This window comes from Chionomys nivalis, chromosome 2, assembly GCF_950005125.1.
Source record: "Chionomys nivalis chromosome 2, mChiNiv1.1, whole genome shotgun sequence".
NCBI classification, from domain to species: domain Eukaryota; kingdom Metazoa; phylum Chordata; class Mammalia; order Rodentia; family Cricetidae; genus Chionomys; species Chionomys nivalis.
Window position 1 is genome coordinate 129,556,430 of NC_080087.1, and position 17,430 is coordinate 129,573,859.

The 17,430-nt window shown below is 36.1% G+C and overlaps 1 protein-coding gene across 6 annotated transcripts in view; it reads left to right on the plus strand.

The window, feature by feature from the left end:
• Positions 1–17,430, plus strand: part of Kansl1l (KAT8 regulatory NSL complex subunit 1 like) — an 83,861-nt gene that overhangs the window by 18,258 nt on the left and 48,173 nt on the right. For all 6 annotated transcript variants that reach the window (XM_057763360.1, XM_057763361.1, XM_057763364.1 and 3 more), the window contains exon 3: positions 16,303–16,444. In XM_057763360.1, the coding sequence (XP_057619343.1) occupies positions 16,303–16,444 (142 nt within the window). The remainder of the gene's footprint in view (positions 1–16,302; positions 16,445–17,430) is intronic.

A 17,430-nucleotide genomic window follows, 5' to 3' on the forward strand; every position in this document is an offset into this window, starting at 1 on the left:
TTCTCGTTATGCACCAGCCTGATTTCTCCTGCTTGATGACGTGAGGAATTTGTCTCTTCAGCAATTATGCCTTACCATCAGGTTATGGAGAGTAACCAAGAGCCTTGGCAATAGCCTGCCATGTTTTATTGGGGAGGAAAAGTCTATGGCTCCTTTGGCCAATAACTTAACAGATGTAAGCCTTTCCTGGTTCTGGAGGTTTTACTTGGTGGTATGTCTACTTGGGATATTTTCTCCCATTATATGTTGACTCTATTTAAATTACTTTCATATATGTATATTAGGAAGCATCCCCAGTAGTAAATTTCCATATGACTTTCCAAAAGACCTTTAGTATTGTCTCTCCATATTCCCTCCTTTACCCTGCCTTTCCTCCCTCCTCTCAATTTAATCTTCCTAGTCTGGTTCTCCTTTTAGCCCTCTATAACATTATACTCCATTTTTCCTTATTTGGAAGATCTCTTCTCCTCTGGTCCATCACTAGCTACTTAACTTCAAGTTATTCATATTGAAACACGCTATCTAAAACCTAAAAGCTATAAGAGAAAATATTCAATATCTGCCTTTTTGGCCTGGGTTACCTCAGGCTGTTTTTAGCTGCATCCATTTGTCTGAAAATTTTATGATTTTTATTTTTCTTAATAACCGAATAATAATCTGTTGTGTAAACACAGCACATTTTCATTATCCTTTCATCAGCTGATGGACACTAAGCTGTTTCCAGTTTCTGGCTATTATGACTAGAAAAGCAGTGAGCGTGCATGAGCAAGTTCCCAAGAGTAGGATGCCTAGATCTTGTGGTAGATCTATTTCCAGCTTCCTGAGGAACAACCACACTGATTTCCATAGTGACTGTATCAATTTCCACTTCCATCAGCAATGAATAAATGTTTCCCCCTTCCCCGCATCTTTGCCAGCATGTGCTGTCATTTGTTATCTTGATCTTGGCAATCCTGACTGGGGTAAGATGAAATCTCAATAGTTTTAATTTTCATTCCCCTGATGACTAACAATGTTGGACACTTTGAAAACATTAAGTATATCATTTGTGTTTCCTCTTATGAGAACTCTGTTTAGTTCTGTATTCCAGTTTTTAATTGGATTATTTTCCTGATGTTCAGTTTTTCTGTTCTTTATTATTGAAATTAATCTTTTAACAGAAGCATAATTGATTAAAGATTTTTCCCCCATTCTGAAGACTGCCACTTTGCTTGAGTGATGGTGTCTTATGCTTTGTGTAGAAGAAGCTTTTTAGCTTCATGAGGTTCCATTTATTGTTTTTAATGCCTTTGCTGTCAGTGTCCTGTTTAGAAAATCCTTTTCTATGCCAGTGAGTTCAAGCCTATTCCCCACTTCCTCTCCTGTCAGGTTTCTCTTCTGTAAGGTTCAGGATATCTGGTCTTTTATTCAGGTCCTTGATCCATTTAGAGTTGAGCTTTCTGCAGGGTGACAGATGTGGACCTATTTGCAGTCTAAATGCAGCCGTCCAGTTTGACCAGCACCATTTGTTGCAGGTGCTGTCTTTTCTTCAGTGTATATTTTGGTTTCTTTGTCAAAAATAGGTGTTTGTATGTATATGGAGATAGGTCTGGCTCATCAGTTTTATTCTGTTGATTAATTGTGTGTGTGTGTATGAGAGAGAGAGAGAGAGAGAGAGAGAGAGAGAGAGAGAGAGAGATCTGAGACAGAATTTCACTTTGTAGGTATGCTGGCCTGAAGCTCACTCTGTAGACCAGGCTGGCCTCCAGTTCACAGAGCTCCACCTGGCTCTGCGTCCTGAGAGCTTGGATTAAAGGCGTGTATTAACCGCCTCAGCATGTCTATTTCATGCTAGTCCCATGCTGCTTTTTTATTATAGTTGCAGTCATAGAACTTGAAATCTGAGATGATAATACCTTAAGATATTTTATTTCTTAAGATAGCTATATGTCAGATATAGCTAAGTGTGAGCCTCAGGATCTTCTGCAAAACTCCATAGACCTTTTTAGTCTATTATGTAAAATGGTGTAGTATGTGCACCTAATGACATTTACCTGTATGCCATCTCTGGATTAATTAGAATACTTACAACAGTGTGAATGCCATGTAAGTAATTGTTACACTGAATTGTGTAGGGGATAACAACAACAAAGCCCTCTACATGTTCCATATAGAAATACTTTCAGAGATGATAGGAATTTTCTGTACGTTTGTTGTGCAATACACTTCGTATAGCTGTTGAATTCTCAGGTGTTATAATGTGCGATTGCTTGAATCTGCAGATGGATATAGAGTAGTAAACATTATTTAAAAGTAGTTACTTTCCAGGAAAAACATAAAGGAATAGTAATAGTTATAAATAAGCATTTTTCTATCCTTGAATGTAATTAAAGCCTGAACCTTTAAGAGATTACATGGGACACCCTTGTTAGCTTTGTGAATCTAATAGTTGTGAGTGCATGGAAAGTGTTATGCTACTTTATAGAGGGTAGAGTTGAGATGGAGCCCTGGCCATCCGTGAACTCTTTATACTCTTGTCTGAGCTCCTAACTGCTAGATTACATGCGTGCCTTTGATCTGCTAGGGCTTTGTTTATGTTTGTTTGTTCTTTTTTGACAATAGAGAATATGATCATATTTCAATTCATAATCTTTATTCAGCCTGTCATTATAACAAAGTAAATGGAAAACACATTATTTCTTCTACAGTATGCGATGATCTTCTATTGAAGATTAAGTGTTCGATTTAATTTGACTTAAATTTAATGTAGTCGCATGGAGCACAATTTCAAATTTCTTGGGATCTGTTAATGTTGTTTGTACATGTTCCTGAATACAACTGTGACATTTGGGGCAAAAATAGTCTGTCATTTTTTTCAAATTCTCCAAAATGGATAATCATTATAGAATTAGAAATGATACTGTTTTTACTAATTGATATAGAACTAGTGTATTATTTTTTATGGGTGAAATGTGACAAAGTGAGTATCCCTATCTTTTAAAAGTGTTCTGATGTTACTATAACTGAAATTGCTTGGATGTGGGAACTAGCCAGTTATTAAGTGCAAATTATTTTTCAGGCTGCCATTTTGCTAGTTAATTATATATGATATCTCATTTAGTTCCGTCAACCATGGGATGTGGTTGTTACTATCTTCATTTCACTTAAAAGTGAGCAATCCCTCCAACACATGGCCATGCTCATGCCTCAGATCTTCACCAGAAGCAGAAGGAGTCGCAATGACTGAGTTGCGAGTCTTGGACTTTCATCAAAAGCATCAGCTAAACAACCTCTTTCCTAGGGTACCAAGTGCCAACCACCGCAGTACAGAGTCAGTGGGGACAACCAGTACATTTGCTTCCAGCTTAAAATAGACTCACAGCTGGATCATTTTTATGTTTCGTGGCTACCACATGCAAAAAATTATACTACAGCAAAGATTAAGGAATCAAAGCACAATAGAAAACCACTAGATCATAAAGAACAAAGATTATTTAAAAAATAGCAATAATGAAGGTGGCGCTAAGAAATCTGTACTTATCAATCGTTAATTCTTGACTGTAACCAATTAGCTTCTTAAGAATTGCTGAATGAATTGGGCAAAAACAAAGACCCTACTATAAGCTCTTTAATAAGAGATTTCAGCTTTAAAAAGACATATAATGTATACGGAGTTAAAAAGAAAAGATACTCCATGAATATATAACCTAGAAGAGAACAGGGCTTAGCTATACTAGTAGCAGAAAAAAAACAAAACAAAACAACAAAAAAAAACAGACAAAATCTGTAAATGAAATAGGTTATTATATACTAGTAAATAGTTTATCAAGAGATAAAAAATTATAAATATACACATACCCAATTTTGGGATAACTAAAAGGAAAAAAAAAACTGAGACTGGATCTCCCTATATAGTCCAAGCTGGTGTGGATTAATTCCTGTGTTCAACTCCCAGCAACCACGTGGTGGCTCACAACCATCTGTAATGAGATTTGGTGCCCTTTTGAGGAAGAGACCTGGTCAGTCATTCTCATCAACTTAGACCATGAAACCCAATATGGACAAGTTCAACAGAACTGCCATATACAGGCTGCCCATGCATGCTTCAGCATTGCCAGGGCATAAATTAAAAAAAAAAAAAAAAAAAAGAAGTCCTAAGTTAGTGCAAGGTAAGAAATAATAAAGATCAGCACAAAAACAATTGCAATAGAGACCAAGAAAACAACTGAAAATATCAAGTTTTTGAAAGCTAAATAAATTTGATCAATCTTTAGGTTTAAACAAACATCAGGAGTAAGGGGTTAGAGGTGACTGAACAGCAATATGGACTATAGTTTTCTATTAGGAATATCTGTATTCCAACAAACTGAATAACCTAGAATAAGCACATTCAAAATACATACACCTAATACCAAGATTAAGTGATGAAAAATAAAAAAAATTGAACCTATCAATGTTGAATAAGGAGATGGCAACACTAATAAAATATCTACTACCAAATGCAGGAATCTAATGGCTTTATTGTTGGGTTCTATAAAACATTCAGAGAACTAGTAGCAATCTTCAATTTATTCTAAAAATTGGATAGGCAGGACTGCTTCCTAATTCACTGTATGAAGCCAGCTCTACCCTAATAGCAAAGCCAGATAAGATTGAAAGAAAAAGTAAAAAAGACCAGTATCCATAATGAATATAAATGCAAAACTCTTTACAAAAATAATTTAATTAAAGGATTTAATGCATAAATTAAAATGAGCCATTGTCTAATGAAATTTATTCTTTAGATGCAAAGATAATTCAACATGCAAATAGATGCATATTATGTTAACAGAACAGGAACAGAACTTTACATGATCATCTCAATAAATGCGACAAAATTGAAACAATTCAGCAACTTTTCTTGGTTAAAATTACCCACTTATGTATAAAAGGAATGTATCTTGTAAGAGTCACATGTTAGAAGTTCACAGATATCTTAGTGATAGCTAACTTGAACGCTTCCCTTTAAGATGAGGAATAAGACAAGGATACTATTGTTCAGATTGGTACAAGGAAACATTTTAGACCAGGAAATTTATGAATCACAGATACATTACTACTTGTGTTTATAGAGGGTAGAGAGTGTTAAGGTTAAAGAACTTAGAGATTTAATGGCAATGTCTTCATAAATGACACTTGTATTAGGTTCTCACATGGTATTGGGGGTGGACAAGTCCACTGGACTCTTGTAAGGACACCTATCCTGTGATGAAAGCAGAACCAGTTGTTTCCCAGTGGATGCCTCTTAAAATCACAACATTGCTATTAAACTTAAACATAGGAAGTCTGAGGGGTATGGACGTTCAATCTGTAGACCCTGCTTCTTCCCAGTCAAGACTAGAATTCCTAACCAGATCAGGGAAAGGACATACAATGGAAAAGAAGATACTAAATAGGTTGTTCAGACATGTTGTGATCCTCTGGGAAAAACAGGTTTCCTGAAAATTGTTAGAAATATGAAATCAGTTAACTTGCTATATACAAGATCAATGTATAGAAATAGTACTGTTTCTATACACTAATCCAAACTGAAAATGCAATCAATAAAAATTCCTTTTACAGTAGCATGAAAACAAAGATAATTTAGGATTGACTTCAATAAAATCAGTGAAAGATGTGTATACTAAAACCTATAAAATATTGGCAATATATCAATGTAGACACAAATGGAAAGATACTCTACATTAATTATAGGCATTGTGGCTGATGCCTGTAATCCTATTCTTCAGTTCTTTCTCTTGAGGCTACTCCTTTATGTCCAATTCATCTTGGAGAAAGATGCCAGGAATACAGTAATGAGAAATGATAAATCTCTTAAATGTTGGGAAAATTGGACAGATATCTACATGCAGAATAATGGAATTGAATCCTTATGTCATTACATATTCCCACATTATTTCAAAATGGACTAAGGCGTAAATATAAGATATGATTATGTAAAACTATGATAAAGTGGAGAGGAAACGCTTGATACACAGTCTTGCAAAGATTTTCTGGATCTGGGCTTAAAATACAGGCAACAAATGTGAAAATAGGGAAATGGGATTGCAGTAAATTAAAAACTGATACAAACAAAAGAAACAATATAAACAGCATATAGAATGGGAAAAGAATATTTACTAATTATACAAACTGATAAGAATGGCCAAACTACATATTCAAGCCAGACAAACAGTAATAAGAAACCAGTTAAAAATGATCAAAGGTCCCTACTAGACTTTCTCTAAGAAGACATACAAATGGCCAACAGGTACTTCAAAACAAAGTAAATGCAACTTACCAGTTATCAGATAATACCAATGAAAACAACAATGAGATACTGTCGTGTTGTATGGTTAGTAGAAGGGTTGTAAGTACTGGAGAGAATATGGAGTAAGGAGAACTTTGCAAATTGTTAATAATGTAAATTAGTTTAGCCATTATGGAAGAAAGAAATTTCTTCAGGAAGATAAAATAGAACTACATTCTATATTCTAGCAATCCTACTTTGGGTATCTGTCCAGAGGAAATGAAATCAGTAAATTGATTTCATTTCTGCATTACCATTTCATTTTCATCCACAATCAAATGCATAATGGAATATTATTTAGTCTTTTAGAAAAGTGAAATATATCATTTGTTTAAGTGAATATAGAAGTCACTTAATATAATTGACAAAGTGAGTGTAAAATCTCACAAAGAAGGAGCATCTTAAGTTCCTGGTCATCTTGCACAGCCTTAATAGGAGGGACGTTTGCCTAGTCTTATTGCAAATTGATACGCCATATTTTGTTGAAACTCATGGGAGACCCGCCCCTTCCTAAACAGGAAAAGGAGGAGGAGTGAATTTGGGTGTGGGAACAGAGGGGGTGTGTGGAGAAGATGAAGTGAAGGAGAGGAGAGAAGGAAAACTGTGGCTGGTATGTAAAATAAATAAATAAATTCGTAAAATAGTAAAAAAAAAAAAAAAGTCGTAGCATAGAAACTCAGAAGGTTTGTGCTTACCAGAGCTGCCATAGGCTGGAGTTGGGGGAGAGAGGAGGAGGATGTTGGCAACAGTGACAGTTTTTCCATTTAGGAGAAGTTCTGGAGCTCTTTTGTCAGAATGTGGACTGTTTGTAACAATGATGTATGCTTGAACGCCACTGAGAGTGGATGCTAAGTGTTGTCACACCAAAGTCTAAGTGTGGCAAGGGATATAATGAGCCTCATCTACTCACTTCATTTCAATTTGTAAAAGAAAACCTCACACTCTATACAAATAATCATGTACAATATTTTGTCAATTTTCTCTTAATCTCTTCAGCTTTATCTTTATTTAGTGTTCAGTCTACATAATTGTCTACTTTCTTGAACAAAAGAAGTATGTGTGCTTGTATGAATACACACAGGATGCTTATTGAATTACTGATTTGTCCTTAGTAAGGATGCTTTAGTGTGCTTTACAAATTCACTATGCTTTTGTTTCTCTATGTCCATAGTTGTAAATGTTCCATATTACACAAGAATTGTACATCGACAGTTAAGAGTACCTAACACTATTAAGTTTCAAAGATCTATTTGCTGGGTGGTGGCGGTGCACATCTTTTATCTCAGCAATCTGGAGGCAAAAGCAGGTAGATCTCTGTGAATTTGAGGCTAGCTTGGTGTACAGAATGAATTACAGGATCTCTAGGGCTACACAGTGAAACCCTGTCTTGAAAAACAAAAGAAAACAAAAACCAAACCAAACAAAAAAATTCTATTCAAGAGAAAAAGGGTGGTAGTGATAGTATATATAAATATATACTCCAACTTCTTTCTCTCATCCTTTGTGTTGAGTGGGCTTGAGAGAGGGAAATAGCAGGTGGGACTAAATTTTCAAGGCGATCGTGTGAGTTCTTTTAAAGTCAGACTAGAAGCTTAATTTAGCCAGTTTACACAGTGAGTTTTGCCAGGGTTCTAGACTAAATTGCATTGTGCCACTCTTTCATCTACATTTGAAAACCCTTTAATAACCCCACCCCTTAATTTTCTTTATCATTAGAATACCTAAAGTTTACTTTTCTTTCCTTTTTCTTTTCTTTTCTATTTGTGGTTATGGGGGCAGAATCTTGCTGTGAAGCTCATGCTGGCCTTGGATCCACTATCCTCCTGCCTACAAATCGCTAAGTCCTAGGATTAGGGGCATGAACCAGCATGTCTGGGAGACAGTGAACACTTTAAGAACTTAGGATCTGATCCTTATGGCATAAAATACTTTTGAAGGAGAGAGTTAGTAAAATATATACTAAGCTGTCATAGGAAGGGAACCCACATACATAATTTTTTTCTCACTTAACAGTAATTAGGCATGCTCAGATTCTGGTGGGATCTTTTGGCTTTATTATCTCCCTAAAATGATTTTGCTGCCTGCACTGATTGACTAGGACTTCATCTCATTCCCACACCCAGCTATTTTTAAGGAGCCACTCAATTATACTTAAAGGCAAGGTCCAGCAGATGCACAAGTTACTTTTGCTTACCTCTGAAAGTCAGACTTTGAAACTTAGATTTCAAAGCATGTCAGATTGGGAAGTAGAGTCTCCAGCTATTTTTTGTTCAGGCCTCAGAGTTCTGTTACCAGAAAGTTGAATGTGTTAGTGGGTATCTACAATCCCAGCATTCCAGATGTTGAGACTGGAGGATCATGAACCTGAGGGCAGTTGGGATATAAAGTGAGTCAAAGCCTGAACTACACAATATGACTCTCAACGCCCCCCCCCCCCCAAATAAAAATGATTAGATATTGAGAGGAACTGCATGTATGCTGTCTATTTGGTTATCTTTGGCCTTCCATACAGCCATATACTCCTTTCTCGTACATAAAACATATCGGTTTTTCAAAGATGATAAACTAGGACCATAGAGCGGAGTCGAGTATTTCTCTATTATGTAATGTCATGAGCTACAAATTAATAGGCACATTTTGTATCCCTCTGCCCTTCTGTATCTTACATGATGCACTAAGGACAGGAAAGTCACAATATAATCCATAGGAGGGCTGGGTAAAGGGTGATTGGGTAAATTGCTTGCTATGGAAACATGGAGATCTGAGTTTTGATCACCCACCACACATGTGAGAATCTGTGTGGAGCATAGGTGTAATACCAGTGTTGGAGGCAAGGAGATTCTGGGATTCAGGGATAGCTGCCCACAGAGTGTAGTTAATTGGTGAACTCCAGTTCAACCCATGAGAAACCCTGTCCCCAGATCAGGAGAGCACTCTACGAAGATACCTAATATCTACCTCTGGCTTTCCTGGGTGCATCCACATCATACACATAAAATTCGTTGGTTAAAAAGAAAAATGTGGATATGCATGATAGCTACCAGTCTTCATAACATCAAGACTTGCAGTAGCAGTGAAGTAATGTCTTTAAAGGGACCCTGATTTTGCTTTGTGAGGTGACAGTCTTTTCCTTTGTTTCGGTAGCATCTAATTTTGCTATCCAGAAATGTATTGTTATATTTTTTTCTGACTATGATTTTATAGTACACATTATTGGATGTTACACTACATTCATAACCAGGATCCCTAGTGTTAGTTTCTGTTAGTCTTGTAGTAGCTTTTGCTTTTTTTGTTTCCATTTTTTTTTTATCTAGTAAGTTATATATGAAAATACCAAAGCCAAATTTCTCCTTTGCTGGTAGTTAAGCTTTGTTAATTTGCTATTTCTTCAGACCATCAGTCTCATCATCAATTTATTGAGTTGTCTTATTGTCAGGTTTACTGTATACTTGCTTAAAACAAGGCTTTAAAAAGCAAGATGAATTTGTTGCAGTTAAATAAGTCAATAGTTTAATAACCACCAAAATAAAATTATTTTCTGGAGGAGGATCACATAGAACAAATAGTTTGATTATTTGCAACAATATTATCAAATATTACTAAAGAAATATAAAACATGATAGACATCATTTAGAAACACTAAATTGATAATTAACAATCTTTCAACATGAAATTTCAGGCCTAGCTACAATAATCATAATTCTCTAAAACTCCTTGAAAGGAGAAAGGAGAAAAAAGTTACTTCCAGTTCTCTATGAGGCCAGTGTTAGCTTGATTATGACACTACACAAAAATATAAGAAAGCAGCAGAAATATAGCCAACAAAACATCCAAAGTAAATATCAAATAGAATGTGGCACAATATTTTAATCATGACCACATACGTTATGAAAGGAAGCAAAATGACTTAACACTCAATTTAAATAAAAATATCAAAAGTAATTTGACAAAATTCAAACCCACTTAATAATAACAACATATCTATTAAATAGACCCTTTCTCAAGACAAAACCCATTCAGATTAGTTTTACATAAACAGATATAATTTAGGGCACCTCTCATTTGCCTGTTTAACTATTTGTAGACTGGGAATGAAGTTTTCTAATAAGGTAAGTTTGATAAAGGAATTACACCAATACGATAGCCCCGTCAAATGTGGACATGGTATTTGCACAGGCATGTTATTAAATCCTTTGGGAAGCAGAAGATGCACATGAAAAAATAATCTTCAACAGGTATTGGCCAGCAGACCCATGAACCCAATCTGATTTAGTTCCTATTTTGAAAGTAGTTACATTGGAATACAGCCACCCATGATGTATGGCCTATAGGTACTCTCGTATTACAAAGGTAGAGCTGAATAGTTAGAGATCCTGTGGTCCACAAAGCCCAAAATATTTACTGTCTGCCTCTTCACAGAAAAACTTTGTAACCTCTGATCTAAAGGAACCCAATTCCAGGGAAGAACACAATTTTTCTAGCTGAGCAAATACCAGTTGAGAAGGTTGACTTGGTTTATTTTTCTAGGACAAATCTTTCTTTTCCTTTACCTAGTTATTTCTTATACCTAGGTATTCTTTTTTGATTTTTTAGTCATCATTAATTTGCTCTATTAGTCAGGTAACAAAACGCGTTAAATGAAAGATTAAATATACATGCTTTTCTTTAGATCTTGGTAATAATACATCCAGTATTACCAAGATGTAATACTGGTAATACTGGATGTATTACCAAGACCTAAAGATGTAGTACTGGAATACTGGAAAGCTCTTGCTTCAGTAACTACACTTCAAAGCCAAAACTAGACTGTATGTTCAAATATTAATGTGGTGAAAAGCATCTGCTTTTGCAGAGGGCCTGGACTTGTTCCTACACCCACCTCTGTAAAGTCCAGTTCTAGGGGCTCCATGATCTCTCTGGCTTCCTGTGGTGCTGGGCATGCATATGGTGTACATGTGTATATGCAGGCAAACACCCCCACATAAACAAAATTTTTTTTTTGAAATTAAAATAACTCATTTGTTTATTTTATCTTTACTTTTACTGTTTTGCACATGTATGTTATGCGTACTGACTATGATCACCCCCACCTCCAAACCACCCCCTCTGCCCCCACCCCACCCCCGCTTCCCCACAAATCTCTCCAACATTCGTGTCTACTCGCTTTGTTACACTGAGAGTAGGGCTCCAACATACATAAACAAAATTTTAAGATAAAACAACTCTGGAAATTGGAGCCAGAATTACTTAAATGTGTAATATTTCCATGAGCGAGTTAAGCGTTGACTATAAGCAAGCAAGATTGGAAATTTAAAGCATTGACTAGCCTTTGGGAGACTTAGGTTTCTGTCAGCCCAATGATGTCCACACATAGATGTGTTTCCCTTGCTATTAATTAGAGATGGGACTACAACCAATGGTCACCAACTTGTGGTCTGTGTGTCCTCGGAAATGCAGAGAGCCATTATTCTTAGAGGTTTAGCAATCCAAACTTATATACTAGTTACATTGTACAGGTTCTCTGATATATTAGCTGCGTTCTTATTGGTTTACACATAGTTATATCATTCGTTATATTTGTTGCTTATTTAAACCATATTTTGACCTTAAATGCAACAGTTGTCATTCTTCAAAAAGCCAGCCATGTCCTTATCTGTTACATGTTTACAACTTGATATTTTTAAGAAAATGTTTTCAAAGATAGTATCTCCTGAGTAAATTGGGAGCATGGGCATCTTGGAGTAGGGTTGAAGGGGGAGGGGAGAGGCAGGGAGGAGAGCAGAGAAAAATGTAGAGCTCAATAAAAATCAATAAAAAAATTCTTGAAAATGGAAGAAAAGAAGATGTTTTCAGCAAGGAAGCATGTTGGATGAAAAGGCTGGTTTACTCCCTTCTCATCTAGCGAACAGGCTTTTTAAATCCTTCATAGTAAAGTGTAGGATCAGTTATCCATTGTAAACATTCATAGTAAGTGTAGGATCAGTTATCCATTGTAAATATTCATCCAAACACCATAAAGCTTCAACATGATTTTGTTCATTTAAACTTAATCTAGCATTGCAATGTCAGTTTGTGTAATTTGGTAGAATTTGTAAGCATAATAATGTGTGACACTAACTTCAGTGACAGTAACTTTACCAGAAGTATAATATGTAGAAATGAAAATTTTTTTATATATATATTTGATCATTTGTCATCAATTTCATAACCAAGTCAAACTGAATGTTAAGAAATTTTCTAACTGAAGCAAATGGAAGAATTTGAAAGAAGACTTTTGCTTTCCTTCTGGTCTCTTTCATAGAAAGCTCCCATAATTCCATTATTTTCAGTGACCTTTATATCTTATTTATCATCTCAGCTTCTCAGTCCAACCTATTTTCAGATGTTTCCATTAGAACAGTTTATATTTAGTAACAAGTTAGGATCGTAATCTCAGTGCTTGAGCACAGTAGACATCTAGTGTGGCTTATGCATTGGGCTATTCCCCCACTATCTAGAATGGTTTTACAGCTATCCCGTCTACACCAGTGGATTTGAACGTCCTCAGCTGTATAAAATGAGAGTCAGTTTGCTCATAGCCTGTTGTCAGTAGTAGTCACTTGACTCCAACTTAAGTACAAAAAAATACAGGGCTAGCACATGAGATATTTGGAGATAATTTGTACCCCAATCAGTTGTATCTTTCTTCTTCCTTGTCATGTCTCACTGTAAGGTTTTGGTAGCCACATTGCTTGGCAAAATAATTTTGTTATTTTTAAGTAGCTTCTAATTTACACTGAGCCAAATTAATCTCACCTGTGCAAGTTGTGCATGGTATGGCTCTGCCTTACATTCCAGACTTAATGCCTGACATTTCATACTGCTAAATATCTATATTAAGTGAATTTTAAATAGACACTCTCCCTTTGTTCATATTTATGAAAGTCTGATTTTTTAAAAATGGACAAAGTTTGCAAAATTATAATATTGATTGTAAACTGAAAATGTAATAATGTCAAGAGAAACTGCTGCATATGTTCTTTTCACTCATAGTGCAGGCAATTAAAATATTTTAAAAGTAGCCTTTTAGAAATACTGATATAAGCTGGGTGGTGGTGGCGCACGCCTTTAATCCCAGCACTCGGGAGGCAGAGGCAGGCGGATCTCTGTGAGTTCGAGACCAGCCTGGTCTACAGAGCTAGTTCCAGGACAGGCTCCAAAACCACAGAGAAACCCTGTCTCGAAAAACAAAACAAAACAAAACAAAACAAAACAAAACAAAACAAAACAAAAAAAATACTGATATAAAATTATATTTATTATATTAAGTACTGTGAATCTAAGTTACAGTACTTGCCTTGTTTATCTGACAGAAAATTGTTTCTACAGTATGTTCTCTGGCTGAGTTTATATGAATATTCCATTATAACATTTATTATTACTGTTGTTTTCAAAACAGAGTCTCACTATATAGCTCTGGTTGTCCTGGAGCTCCTATATAGACCAGGCTGCCCTTGAACTCACCGAGATCTGCCTGCCTGTCTCTTGAGTGCAGGCATTAAAGGCGTGCATTACAGCACCTGGCCTTTTTGTTTTGGTTTCCAATATATATTTTCTAAACTTTAGCCTTTAGAGTAGTTTTGGGTTCACAGCAAAACTGAGTAAATATCATAATTCCTGTATCCTCTCTGTTCCTACAAATTACTCAGAATCAACATTCATACCAATTACTGTCATTGTTGAACTTATATTGATATACTTATTATCACTGTAATTATCATTATGGTTCATTGAGGGGTACATTCTATGATTTTGATAATACATATTAGGTACTTATTTTGAAAAAATAAAGGTTCATATGTTTTCTATTATGTAGTTATTATGTTCTATTTTGTAGTTATTAGCTCTGAGTTCCATTTTTTAGTGATACTTTTTCCTTGATAATCCATATCAATTTTTGCTCCTTTCCATTCTTCCACATTTTCATCCTCCCCCATGCCATGTATGTTTCCATTTATTTATTTTTCTAGTTGATGCAATTACAGTATTTTCATGAAATAATTCGTTTGTAATCTAAATAAATTACAGATTCAAAGATTGCCCTTGTCAGAAGCTAGAAGAGGCTTCAGCTTTTTTTTCAGAACGTATATAAAAGTAGACCTCCTTATAAATCCTTTGTGTTCTCTGTACTGGAGAGCACAGTCACTAGAGTTTACCAAGATGTCTACCTTAATAAACACCCAAAGACCCATGCATGTGAGATAATTATTTGAAATGTAAGTCAGGTCGTGGTGGCATATGCCTTAGGTCCAGCATTTGGGAGGTTAGTCTGGGCTACAAACCTTGTTCTAGGACAGCTAAGGCTATCTAGTGATGAAATACTATTAGAAAAAAGAAAAAAAGGAAAGAAAAGCAAAAGAGAAGGAAATGTAGTAGAGAATTCATATTTTGTAAATTATTGTCAATGCCTGTAAGTATTAGGTAACCAAATATATTGCACCAAGTAAATATTACATAGTTAAGTACATTATAGTTTATTAAATGAAAATAGGTCAAATGGATTGTTTAATACATGATATCCACTTTTACATGTAAGATTCTGTTTTTGTTTTTTTGTTTTGTTTTGTTTTTTTTTTTTTTTCGAGACAGGGTTTCTCTGTGGCTTTGGAGCCTGTCCTGGAACTAGCTCTTGTAGACCAGGCTGGTCTCGAACTCACAGAGATTCACCTGCCTCTGCCTCCCGAGTGCTGGGATTAAAGGCGTGCGCCACCACCGCCCGGCGATTCTGTTTTTCTTTTTTTTAATTTTTCTTCCATACTTTACATCCAACAGCGGCCTCCTCTCCCTCCTCTTCTCCCAACCTGCCCCCTCACTTCTCCCTCTACCCCAGATCCACTCTTTTTCTTTTCAGAAAAGAGCAGGGCTCCTAGGAAGAGCCACCGAACATGGCATAACACATTACAGTAAGACTAGGCACAAACTCTCATGTCAGGACTGGACAAGGCGACCTTTTGGAGAAAAAGGGTCCCAAGAGCATTTAAAAGAATCAGAAACACCCCCACCTCCACTGTTAGGAGTCACGCAGGACACCAAGCTACACAACTATAACATATGTGCTGAGGACCTAGCTCAGACCTATACATGATCCATGATTATTGATTTGGTTTCTATGAGCCCTGTTTAGTTGATTCTGTCAGCCATATCCATCTACCCCTCTGGCTCCTACAATCCTTCCCTCCTTCCCCTTTTCTTCAGGGGTTCTCCACTCTCATGTTTGACTTTGGGTCTCTGCATCTGCTCTCATCAGTGGGTGGATGAAGCCTCTCTGAAACTATTGTGCTAGACACCGATCCTATGAGTATAGGAGAATATCGTTAGGAATCCTTTCATTGATTTTTCTTTCTTTTGGTCAGTACTGTTTGGTTCATCCGAGGTCTCTGGCCCTGGTCCTCCAGGCAGTGTCAGCCATGGGCTCTCTCTCATGGTGTGGGCCTCAAGTTGGACTAGTCATTAGTTGACCACTCCTACAAGTTCTGAACCACTATTATCCCAGCATATCTTGCAGGCAGGACAAATTGTAGATTGAATGTTTTGTGGCTGGGTTGATGTCCCGGTCCCACCACTGGAAGTCTTGCCTGGTTACAGAAGATGGCCAGTTCAGACTCTGTATCCCCATTACAGAACAGATTCTACGGGATGTTGGAATTACCAGTTTTGTTTCATTTTCCCTATTGGTTCAGCCCCATGTAAGCCCTTAGCATTAATAACATATTAAATTATGGAGGGATTACCCTACTGTTAGGTGCGTAATATTGACTACAGCCAAGTACTTGTGTAAAAGTAAGAAAGGTAAGGACTCAAATTATCTACTTTGATAAGAAGTCAACCTGCCATCCCTGATGCAGTGTAGTTAGTTTGTAAAAGAAACAGGGTTTCATGCAAGTGGTCAGGGAAGTTATAAAGACTTTGAAGAGCTGACTTTGTGCTTTGACTAACAGTGTTTGCTTTGTTCACAGTAATGCTAGTACTGAATGGAAGTGGCTTGTAGACAGAGCGCGAGTTGGCAGCCGATGGACTTGGCTTCAAGCTCAGATTTCAGAGCTAGAATACAAAATCCAGCAACTAACAGATATTCACAGGCATATTCGTGCCTCCAAGGTATTATCAGTACTGTTTTATTTTTGTTAAAATTGTTATGTGTATAATTTCTCTTCAATTCTTCACACAGTGATTTTTCTTAAGTTTTATAACAGCTAGTTTAAGATATTCATACATTAATTTCTTAAAACTGATGCTACTTTTGTAAAACCTTTTTATATATTAAGATTATTTGATCATACTTTTTAACAATTAAGAACTGAGTTCTAGTTGATAAAAATAGTATACTTCTTTCCAAAAATGTTGTTAGGATCATATATGTGTATATATCACAACTTTCCATCTTATTCATTTTATGTGTACAGTTTTATAGTATTAAGTACTTTAATAATATTAGACATCCATTGCTGTAACTTTTCATCTTTTAAAACTGAAAATTGTATACCTTTTAAACAATGACTATCCAGTCTTTCTTCTCCTTAATAATCATGTATGTTTATAAGTATATCATATATGTGGAAACATAATAGTACTTATCTTTTTATGACTGGTTTACTTTAAAGCCTACTGTCCTTCCAGTTTATGCACACTGTAGTATGTTTGAATTTCTGTAGTGAGGAGCGGCAGGCTGCGTTCCTGCCCAGCTCCCTCACGGCTAGCTTTACACCCGAAATAACAACACACAAATTGTATTCTTTTAAACACTACTTGGCCCATTAGCTCTAGCCTCTTTCTGGCTCTCACATCTTGATTAACCCATTTCTAATAATCTGTGTAGCACCATGAGGTGGTGGCTTGCTTACTGGGAAGGATCTTAACCTGTGTCCATCTTGGAGAGGAGAGGTATGTCGACTCTCACTGCCTTCTTCCTCCCAGCATTCTGTTCGGTCCACTCTGCCTATCTAAATTCTGCCCTATCAGGCCAAGCAGTTTTCTTTATTAATTAACCAATGAAAGCAACAGATAGATAGATGACACTCCACATCAAATTTCTTTCCCTTTCAAAAGCTGAATAGTTGTGTATTTATAACATTTTGTTTATCCAT